At 39.9% G+C, this 11,810-nt stretch overlaps 1 protein-coding gene across 2 annotated transcripts; it reads right to left on the bottom strand.

Annotated features, from left to right (window-relative positions):
- Window positions 1-163: 163 nt before the first annotated feature.
- Window positions 164-6,091, bottom strand: srsf3a (serine and arginine rich splicing factor 3a). 2 transcript variants are annotated; one of them, XM_058065259.1, is made up of 7 exons: window positions 5,985-6,091; window positions 3,734-3,785; window positions 2,851-3,061; window positions 2,641-2,775; window positions 840-878; window positions 678-764; window positions 164-590 (listed from the first exon to the last, which is right to left on the bottom strand). In XM_058065259.1, exons 2-7 carry the CDS (start codon window positions 3,738-3,740, stop codon window positions 563-565), a joined length of 507 nt encoding a protein of 168 aa, XP_057921242.1. In that variant the 5' UTR covers window positions 3,741-3,785; window positions 5,985-6,091; the 3' UTR covers window positions 164-562. The 2 variants fall into 2 exon arrangements, with proteins under 2 accessions (XP_057921242.1, XP_057921241.1); XM_058065258.1 differs by lacking the exon at window positions 5,985-6,091 and adding an exon at window positions 4,383-4,499.
- Window positions 6,092-11,810: the final 5,719 nt, after the last annotated feature.

Below are 11,810 nucleotides of genomic sequence, written 5' to 3'. Positions count from 1 at the left end.
GGCACAAAATGCATCTGAGAGTTTGTGCATGCGCTCTATGCCAAATGATTTATAATTGACACCAGTTTGAAATAAGCGTTTACAGTTTTTTCCCTCAAATTTGTTAGAACCTACATTACATTGCCAATATTTGAATAAAAAGCAATAAAAAGCTGAAACATCTAAAAGGAGGTGAACACTTTTATAGGCATTGTAGCAAAGGATGAATGTGTTAGATGGAGCTTTAGACAACAGCCCCACAACTTACAACTTGAGAGTTTTCCCAAAATGCATGACTTGCTAAATGAAACCCACAAAGACACTTATAATTGAATAACGGGAGATCAATGTCAAATTAAAAGGAGCTATTACAAAGTCTAAACCTATAATACCAAAAACAAAACAGTCATGGTGAAAGAATCAAAATGGTGAAAACAAAAAAACCTTTATTGTTAACTGACTGTAACGACTGTTAAACATCCCTACCACCTTAAGCTGGCAAATAAAACCTAAAAAAACAACCCATGATTATAAAAATTGAGAGTTCCCAAACACATAAGCCATTCTGTGACGTCCTCACTTCTCACTTCCTGTCGTTAGACCGAGAACGACTGTAAAAGAAAAAAAAGGCAAACATGTTAAATGAGAAATCAAAGATAGTAGTTTGTTTGACACTGATGATATTGTCATTAACATACCTCCTTGATCGGGAAAAAGATCTGGAACGCTTACGGTTCTTGTCTCTGGAAAGAGACCGATATCGTCGTTTGTCTCGTGAGACGGACCTATAGGAGGAAAACACAACTTTAACTTCAACATTCATTAACATAGCCATTACAAAAGAAAATGACAGGACGTACCTGCTGCGACTGCGGCTCAGGCTCCTCCTCCTTGGCGATCTAGAGTACAGGTGAAGTTGAAAACAAAAAGTTTACACTAGGAATTCAATGTTTTCCCTCACCATCACTGGGGTGCATGTGGGAATTATGCGTAGCTCATTTTAATATGATCATGATTGAACTCAACACTCATCGGTGAAAACTACATTTTATAGTGCAGGGGTGCCCATTAGGTTGATGGCGAGCTGCTAATGCAAGCTGGATTGCCATTGTAGTTTAGGTTGATTGTATAAACGTCACTTTGTCGTTATTACATGATGTCAGCTTGACATCCAGCTCCCCCTGCTGATTTGCTCTTACTTCCGCCAACAATGGTGAACAGAGACATGAAACTAGACATGTAGTTCCAACTTCTATCTTCATTATTACGCTTACCGATTAACTAACTAGCCGGTATGGTGTTTACGTTTGCAACCAAAGTTATCCATTCAGTCTCAGCAGCTAGTTAGAAGAAAACGTGTCCATAGGTTTAAGGATTTGCTTTGTATCCTGAATTGAACTGTTTACTTCCTGATTAGAAAATGTGGCCATTGCTGAAACCTCTGTTGTATACAGGCTGAAAAAGTGAGCACCCCTGCTCTAATACTTACAAAATGCTTTATAAACAGAAATCTGACTAAAAGCCATGTCCATTTTATACAGAGTTGGTGACCGTAATGGACATCACAGCATCCAAACAGGTGCAGTATTATTGGAATGTTAATCCCGCCTTTGTGCTAAACAGGAGACAATTGCACTAGAGGTAAACGAATAATAAAGTTATGGGAAAAGGGACCAAAACTGCAGGGTCACCCAAAGTGCCCGTTGTTCCGTTAACCCAAGATCTACAGTCCAACGTTGTGTTTTTACTGCATATTTTGGAATATTTAAAGCACACAAATGCCAAGTGCAAGATGTCACCGAGTTTAGATACGCATAACAACTACAAAGAGCATGATAAAAGCAACTTACTATTTGGGGGGATTTGGACAAGAAAGAAATGACGCATGGTAGCCATGGAGAGGGAGGTCAAATTGCAGAGAGGATCTGCCACATGCTGCAAATGTTGGCGATATGAAGTTGCTTGTTTGCTGGTTGAAGGGGATGGTTGTAGCTTCCCTGTCTTTAGGGGGAGGGATGTAGCCAAGGGCAGTTCCCGCTGATACAGTGGTCGCGTGGCGAATAGTACGAGTAAAGACGATTGGTTGATAATGTGAGGTGGGCCGTTGTTGATTGGGTTAATGTTGGAGGAGGAGGAGGATGCCGGGAACTGCATTCTCAGGAACCAAAAGGTTGGTGGAACCTGACGACTGGCGGTGGTGCGCCTGGGTCATGTGACGCCACCAGCCAAGCAGGTCAGCAGTCACATGATGCTGTAAGAGGACTAGTTGACTGACTCAGATGGTGAGAAGCGTGGCGGTGACTCTGCAACGGGGTTCAGTTTTATTAATAAATGGAAAACTGAACTCAGCAAAACAAAATTTACACCTGCAAAAACTGTGCTCTAAAAATTTATGTTTATAAAGAAGGCATTTTATTTCTAAGTGTCGTCTATTTCTTTAAAAATATATATATATATAAAGTTAGTGCTTTTTACAAACTGTCTTAACTTCGCACTAGCAAAATTAAGCATAGTATTGACACGAACTGGTAAAACCACAAGTCATTGTGCATCATCACAAGTGATCATCTTGCCAGTGTAGTCAACTTAGTGTGGGGAAATCAGCCATGTGTGCATGACACTGGAAATAAAAAAGGCATGTGTTTGCATTTGGGAAGATACCTGCGTCTAACTGGAGGGCTACGACGCCTGATGTCATCCCTTGAGTGTCTACTCCAGGATGGAGGAGGACCACGGCTTCTGGAGCGCTTTTCACCAGTGGATAATTCAACACGGACTCGACAGCCACACATTGTCCTTGCATATAAAAAAGGGGTTGCTATTAATCTATTTTCCAAACAGTGAATATATAACAGTCAGAAAAGTTCTTACCTTCCATCCAGTTCTCTCACAGCATCAGAGGCATCTCTTGAATCTTCAAATTCAACAAATGCAAAGCCTGGTGGGTTCCTAGCAACCCAAACACTCCGTAAAGGTCCAAAGTATCCAAAAGCCTGTTCCAACTCTGACTTGTTTCCATTGTTTCCAAGGTTCCCCACATAAACTTTGCAGTCCAGGGGACAGTCTCTGTTGTAAGAAGGGTCTAAGAGAAACAAATACATGGAAGAGAGGGAGTCAATTTCATTTAAAAACAGCATTTTGTGTTGTATTTGACTAAAAAAAATCAGGAAGGGAAAAAACCTTTCACACCACTATGTATATATTTGCTTTGTCAACTAGAAGAAAAAGCAAAGATGTCGGTTCTCAAATAGCTTTGCTAAACTAACCTACATTGTTTTAAGTTTTAGCATAGCAAAATATATTTTTTCTGTATTTTCTCTTGGGTGAAAAGCTTAGGACACCACACGCCTAAGGATGTGTACATATATATATATTTTAATCACTGCACACTGGCTCCAGTGTGCACGCGCCTCTACCGCTGTGCAGCCTGCAAGTAGTTTAAGCTTAAGTAAGGCTTAAAAACATCAGATAGTGTTGCACATTTCTAATGACAAACCAGAAAAAATGCACAAAGTCAGCTTTTGGAAAACATTTTTGCATCATGACCAATTGGGCAACCCTGCCACCACCATAGATTACAGTCCTGTGGAAAAAACTGTCACCATTATATCCTCTTTCCTGAAACCCTTCTGGTATAAGAGGACCCACACCTTTTACTTTGGTATACATCTTATATTTGAGTTACCACACTTTGATTCAATGGGGAGAGGATACATGGTATTGCAATGTGAAGGAACACGCCAACGGCTCATACCTCCCATTTCAACAGGTCTAAAAGTCTACCGATGTCCTGCAGTGAGAAATACCTGAAACGACACAAAGACAATTAAGGAAAATTGCACGACAAAGCTTTTATTGTAAAAACAGTGCCTGTTGTGTAATGTAGACTGATATTGGGACAAAACAATTGATGTGATACAAAACAACACGTTGTGTCTTAGTGACGTACTTTAGTCGTCACAAAGTATAACATTCTGAACAATGAACAATCGACGCATGTGAGTCAAACAGAACAAATATTTCTTTGACGTCTTCGGGCCTAACGATGGTGCTGTGAGCTACATCGCCATGCTAACGCACGCTAGCACAAGCATGTTATATTAGTCATCTTCAAAGAACGCAATCGCGTCATTTAGCCTTTTAATATCAAAGCTTTGATACTGTACAACGTGGATTGCTTATCGGACCTCGACACTAAATAAATTCAACAAGAAAACCTACGAGGAAATGTTTCCAAACCCATCCCCCCATTAAAACATGCGTGGCTAACATTAGCGAAGGCTCCATTACGACGTTAAGATTCAACACTTCTCCGAGCCTGCAGAGATACTAACTTTTCTTGGCACACGCGTCGCAACAAAGAGATATACAATAACTTAAACATGATTTTAAATTAAACGTACCCTTAATGAGACCGCTTGCAAAGGTAAACCGTCGGTAGCGCGCACTCCTACCAACTGTGGGAGCGCCTCCTAGCTTAACTTGTTGTTAGCGCCGGTATCACAGCGGGAAGAGGGGGTGGCGTTCTTCTTCTCATTATGAGTTAACGACTCATTTGACCATAGCGCCGCCTAGTGTCGTGGAAGATATAATGTATTTAAGTAGGCTTCCATTCACCATTTCCAAAACGGAGATTTCTCACTTTATTTCGTCAGATGATGTTACGAAATAGACTTAATGCTCATTTACAATAATAAAAATAATGTAATGATTTTAATTTATTCAATTAAAACCAAGAGGGAACAAATTAAACTAAAATAATGTTTCCAGCTAATAATGTCTGAGAGCATGCATGTATTGCAAGTCTCAAATATTTAATGTCAGATCTCAAGTAAAGAAGAGCATATCCAAGTCAAGTAACAAGTCAACAAAGACAGGCTAAGTCAACTCCGAAGTCAAAGGCTTGAAATTTGAGTCGTTACAAGTCAGGAGCTCTGTTTGATGTCACCGAAATAAAATTTCAATGTTATATGAATGACATTTGACAAATACAATGAATGCATTTTCAAGTTTTTACATAGTTTTTTTTTTAAGACCAGTGTGACAAGACTTAGTCACAGAAAAAGAGTGCTGATCTAAGAATTTTGTTAGTTCACAGAAATGTAATCCACACATTCATTGTTTATTTTTAACCTAATTGGACGTCAATAGACGTATTCAATAAGGCAGTTTCAAAGGAAAATATGTTGTCTTGCTGGATATTACGTAATAACGATCATGTTAGTTGAATACTTTGAACAAGGACACATCTCAAGTACTTTTTTTCAAGTTATCAGACTAAAGTCCTGAGTCATTGATGTCAAATCCAAGTCATGTTGCAAGTCTGTGATGATATTGTCAAGTCAGATCCAAAGTCATCAAAATTGTTATTTGATTCTGACTCAAGTCCACGTGTGTGATGCATACAACCGTATACATGTCATGTTTGGTTCCAAAAAATTGCATGGTTGGATAATTGACGTCTCTGCCCATAGGTTTGAATGTGTGTGTAGGCTATGTGCTTTGGGACTGACTGGTGAGTCCAGTGTGTAACTCGCCTCTCACCCAAAATCAGCTGGGATAGGCTCCAGCTAACGGGGATGATCAGTATAGAAAAAGGATGAATGCATTGAATATGTGAATGCCTCAGGTCTGTTTTGCACAGGTATTCAGAAAGATGTATTTGCACTTCTGCTCCTTTTAAATGTAAACCGTTAATGTAAACAGTTAACTACTAAATTAGGTTTGACTGCATGCACGCAGTCTATAATTCAATCAAAAGAATAGCTTGACAAGGGAGGGGAAAATTCCCTTCACGTTGAAATACACATGTATTTTATCTTGGGTGTGCAATCCTGGCAAGACACTCAAACACAACACATGCAGTGCGATCTTAAATGCAGAAAACAGTTGCTGGGGCTCACTTATTACTCAGCAGGGAATATGAGTAAATCAACGAGTTGGTTATTGCTCAACAGGGGATGACGCCACAAACAAGCTCCATGTCATAAGCTGCATGTACTCACCCCTGTGAGTACTTCTAAAATTGAGTGTTGACGTCCGGGGGAAGAGCTGTGTTTAGAGGAAGGCTGAGTGTACAAGAGTTTTAGAAAGAGCTTCACTCTTTCAAGATGGGAGTCGAGGCTTTGTTACGTTCTGTGACTTCTCTTACAACATACCGTACATCTTGTTTCTGTGGTGATTGCGGGGGCCACACCCTTGGATGTTTAGATAAGGCTCAAACTGACATTGTGGACTAACAATGTAGTTCTGATGAAATTACTCACACGCATATGTCCCAGCCTGATGCAATTCTTTCTTGACAGACAGATAGATTACAGCTGATGTTTAAGTCCACGGGATGATGTTCACCGTGTAGGAGGGTGTTTGTTTGTTTTTTAGAAATTACATTACACTATTTACTAATGGTGTCGCAAGATCTCGGGAAGAGAGTTCACTCTGTGCATTGATTTCAGCACCTTGTTCCAGAGAACAATGGCATGAATGGAATAAGCCTGTTTGTCAGTCATACAGTCTCTTTGTCTTGGTGGGTGGAGGCGGGGCTGCAAGCATACACACAATGTAAGGAAGAGTAGATACGCATAGTAGAAATGAGATTACATGATATTGTCATATATTTTTTCATTGTACTTTTCTTAAAAGTAATGTTAAAGTTCAAGTCCAAAAACATACAAAACACTAAGTGTGTCACAACATCCCGCCAGATTGTAACATTCAGAAAAAAAAAAAAAAATCAAAAATGAACATTCAGTCATTTTCTACCGCTTATCCTAACGAGGGTCGCGGGGGTGCTGGAGCCTATCCCATCTGTCTATTAATCCAAAAGTTCAGCAGACATCCAAAAAAACGAAGCAATTTCTACATTTTTATTCATTCATTCATTCATTTTCTACCGCTTATCCTCTCACGAGGGTTGCGGAGGTGCTGGAGCCTATCCCAGCTGTTTTCATGCGAGAGGCGGGGTACACCCTGCTGGACTGGTGGCCAGCCAATCACAGGGCACATATACAGACAAACAACCATTCACACTCACATTCATACATATGGACAATTTGGAGTCGCTATTTAACCTAGCATAAACATGCTAGGTTAATTAGGAAAGCGGAGTACCCGGAGAAAACCCACGCATGCATGGGGAGAACGTGCAAACTCCACACAGAGATGGCCGAGGGTGGGATTGAACTCGCGCTACTCGACCACCATGCAGCCCTAGACTAGACTAGGCAAATAAATTTTCAGACATTTGCTATTTTTTAGCTTGATTTTTAATTTTCAGATCATTTGGAACTGTTATTAATAAATACAGCAGTATACAGTATATGCGTTGTGTCCTTTATTATGTTTGTCTTCATAAAATACCACAAAAATTACATATTTCACATATAGTGACAAATGGTGATTATTCATGATTAATTCATGCAAAAACTGCAATTCATTTGATCAAAATGTTTAACCATATGACAGTAAAAACTAGTGATGGGCGGATGGATCCAAATATTGATATTATCAATACAACAAGGTAGTATCGCTATTGGAAAAAAAAAAAACTAGCGTGAGGAGCTTGTTGTTTTTCAGTTTTCTTCAATGTTTAATTCCACAAATATCTGTGTTGTTCATATCTATAGTATGAATTTATTTATTGTTGTGCTGTTTAGAAACTTTGAATAAGTTATATTTGTGTTATGTTTTATTGTAATAAAATTGAGTGTTTTCCCCAATTGCTTTAAAACTATATTTTTTGTACTTTAATCAAAGTTAAATCTTGCACTCCAGTTATGATAATTCACTGTCAAGTGCTGAAAGAGAAGTATAGTCCATAACCAGTAATTATCCAGACAGTTTTTTTTTTTACAGGATTTTTTCCTGCTCTTCCAGAGGGCAAAAGTTCAGGGATAAACAGGAGCAGGCAGGAGATTACGCCATGTACGTAACACGGGTGGCTACAACACAAAGAGCATTATGTTTCTCGGCTTATTTCCCTGTCAGTGTTTGTATAGTAGAACACACACGCCGTCTTTTCTCCTCACTAAATGAATAAGTGTTCAATTCTTGATTGTTTGTTCTGCGTATTGCCCCGTAGCCATGCCATTCTTTGAACGAGACGTCCTTTTTTTTTTTTTTTTTGTCATGCATCCACTCAGGGTCGTGTTTTTCAGCGCGATTAGTACAGCACATTCTGTTCTGTTTCACTTCCTGATGACTGTGCAGGCTCTATCCCTGAATGAACTCACCCGCGTGCTTCTGGTTACACCGAGACACAAGACAGACAGATTCCCGCAACCGCCTGTCAGGTTTCTATTTTACAGCCAAACAAGACAATCCGAAAGACTTGCAGTTTAAGAAGACAAAGACTAAAATCTTTTATTTGTTTTAGCGGTTCAGGAAAAATTCAAATGTTTCCTTCAGGCAAGGGAAGCTATTTTTAAAAACACTCAACACACTATATGCATAAGAAAACATTGGCTTTTGAGGGCCACACGGTGTGTTAGTGGTTAGCATCTTGGCTTCACATTCAGAAAATACAGGGTTTGAATGTTTATTTGTGCATGCTCGCATGTTCTCCCCCGTGTGTTCGTGGGTTTTCTCCATTCACAAAACATGCGTGTAACTGGAGACTACATTGTACGTAAGTGCCGATGTGATTGACTGCTCGCTCCAAGTGCAGGTGCTATAGAAAATGGATGGATGGGTTGACATTTGAGTGCAGACAAATATGATTGCATGATAAACATGAACAGACAGTGCAACATCATTCACAATCTTTATGTGAGACATGAACACACATATTTCTCTTTTCTGTGCATTCGAAAGATATACAAACAGCTACAATTAATGCACATGCTGGGGCACACCTATTCCGCTTAGAAATGCTACTATTGAATCCCCTCCGACAAGATTTTATGGTTTAATAGCCCTGCTATGAGCATGTAGTAACAGGTACATTCATGATAACATGTAATACTTACAGTATTTTGGTCATTTGAAGCATAACTTACTTCCTGGGTGCATTGAGCGAGTGTGTGGTGATGCTAGTCGCTAGCCGATGTGGCGAGATGTCAATAGAGCAGCAATGTGCAATAATAATAATAGTAATAATAATAATAATGATAATAACGATAATAATGATAATAATAATAATAATAATAATAATAATAATAATAATATTATTATTATTAATAATAATAATAATAATAATAATAATAATAATAATAATAATGTCACTATAATTGCTTAGTATGGAGGTCACATTATGTAAATAACTTTTTGGAGTTTTTTTTATTTTTTTCAGAAGGCCCATTACGTGCATTCCTAACTGGATGGGTGCAGTTTTCCATGAAATATGATTACATTTTAGATTAACCTAATTATTCATTCATTCATTTTGTACTGCTTATCCTCACTAGGGTGCTGGAGCCTATCCCAGCTGTCTTTGGTGCACCCTAGATTGGTGGCCAGCCAATCACAGGGCACATATAGACAAACAACCATTCACACTCACATTCATACCTATATACAATTTGGAGTCGCTAATTAACCTAGCATGTTTTTGGAATGTGGGAGGAAACCGGAGTACCCGGAGAAAACTGCAAACTCCACACAGACATGGCAGAGGGTGGAATTGAACTCGGGTCTCCTAGCTGCGTGCTGACCACTCTTCCGCCGTGCTGCCATTAACCTAATCATTTTTCATTGTTTCATCACATCAGCAATAAATAGCAGCCGACCTTTGACCATCTGATTGTCTGTCTTTGTATCAGGTGGACCATTTGGCCATAACAGATCCAGGATGTTGAGAGTGGAACACACCGCCCCACACACGCACTGCGTCAGTATAAACATTTATTCAAGCATTTCATTTCACGTCAGTTCGGATGAGTTCATTGTCATCGACCTCCACATCGGCACAGCGAGGCGGAGAACTTGCTGCCACAATGTGAACAAACAACAAACCGGGCACGAAAAGATGACTTTTAAGATGACAGAAGTGCTTTCTTAGATCACTGTTAATCTTTCACCCAGGGTACTATTTTTGCTCTTTTGAATCACATTTTCCAATAATGCATTCGAGTGTGTGTGTGTGTGTGTGTGTGTGACTGTCTTTCTCCTGGCGCCTCAGCAAATTACTCATCTGGGTGACAACCTCCTGGTGGACTCTCAGAATCAGATTCACTTGTGTTATGTCACCTCTGTAATTAACAGGATCACCATGTTCCTTTTCGGTTGCTGTCTGGCTGCGTGCCAACAATGTGGTCGGGCAGCATCCTCGACACCTACCAAGCCTCACTACAGGAAGTCTTCAAATACAAACATTTTAGTACACAAGGCTACCTTTAAGGGAGCAAAAGTGAGCGCAACTCTGTTAATTTAGCAAAAAAAAATGTATGGCTTCTCAAGGGACAATACTAGAGAAACATAGTTAAAATAAACTGTACTTTAGAGAAGTCAGTGTACCACTGGTAACATATGCAACTGTCGGGTCTGGTTGTGTTTGGTTCATTTTCGGTACAGTAAGGCAGTAAAAGACGAAACTTCTCAGCTGTTTCTTTTTCCATATCTGAAACTCTGAAAGGTACAGATTCATTGAAATGAATTAGCCACTGCTAGCAGGCTAAGCTAACTGGCAAACTGTTGAAGTTCAAAGTGATGGCCGAGCAACAAAACGCTAACTGATCCGAGTCCACCGGTATCACAAACAGAGCCATAAGAGATGCTGACTGAGGAAGACTGGATATTGGTCGAGTGGTTAGCGCGCAGGCCACACACCTAGGAGACCCGAGTTCAATTCCACCCTCTGTGTAGTTTGCATGTTCTCCCCATGCATGCGTGGGTTTTCTCCGGGGACTCCGGTTTCCTTCCACATTCCAAAAACATGCTAGGTTAATTGGCGACTCCAAATCATCCATAGGTATGAATGTGAGTGTGAATGGTTGTTTGTCTGTATGTGCCCTGTATGTGCACTCGTGAGGATAAGCGGTAGAAATGAATGGATATTGCCTTGAAGAATGTTGATCCAGTTCCACAATTAGAAATAGGTTTGGATGCTATACTGAACCTTGAAGGAGGAGATGACAGTGCAGGACAATGGATCAAATAAGGCAAACGCAGATTAGAAATGTGCAATTACACAAAAACAGCCTCTCTGAGATCCGTAGGAAGCATAATTGGTAGCAGAAATGAGGAGGCTGAGTTTCTCATTGGGAGCGACCAGGATGGATAGGATCAGGAACGAGTACACCAGAGGGACATTACATGTTAGAGGCCTTGGGGATGAAGTCAGAGATGCCAGACTGAGTGCTTCGGACATGTCCAGAGGAGAGATAGTGAATATATTGGTAGAAGGATACTGAGATCCATGATGATGTCAAAACCTTATGAGGAAAACAGCACACTGCGTAATGATGAAGACACTACGAGATGATATCAAGGTACTACGAGATGACAATGGTGACTCAGAGGATAGAAACTACAAAGAACAATGCAGTTTTGAAGGATTCAATAACATTTGACATTAATGCCACGTTGCAAGGGGGCTACTCAACAAGTACGAGTACTGGAATTAGGAACCTATGTATATACATTCAGTGACATTTATACAGTAAACCTCGGATATATCGGACTCGGATATATCAGAAATTCGCTCACAACGGACAGATAAAAAAGAACCAATTTTTCTGTAATGCATTTCCAATAAAAATTCATTGCATATATCGGATTTTTTATAACGGATTTCGCCTAATCTCCAGTCCCGTTCCAATGCATTTCCATTAAATTTCCCTCGCATATATCGGATGGCAGCATCGTGGCGCTCCGATTCGCCGAATCGTGACAGG

This window comes from Doryrhamphus excisus, chromosome 1 (assembly GCF_030265055.1).
Source record: "Doryrhamphus excisus isolate RoL2022-K1 chromosome 1, RoL_Dexc_1.0, whole genome shotgun sequence".
Classification (NCBI taxonomy): Eukaryota; Metazoa; Chordata; class Actinopteri; order Syngnathiformes; family Syngnathidae; genus Doryrhamphus; species Doryrhamphus excisus.
This window is presented reverse-complemented; position numbering and strand designations above follow the sequence as displayed.

Bases quoted from the DNA above. Each gene is read 5' to 3' on its own strand.
- srsf3a (XM_058065259.1), bottom strand. The intron at 879-2,640 runs GTATCTTCCCAA...CCTGTACTCTAG, and splicing joins AGCCCTCCAGTTAGACGCAG to ATCGCCAAGGAGGAGGAGCC. The intron at 765-839 runs GTACGTCCTGTC...TTCCTCCTATAG, and splicing joins CTGAGCCGCAGTCGCAGCAG to GTCCGTCTCACGAGACAAAC.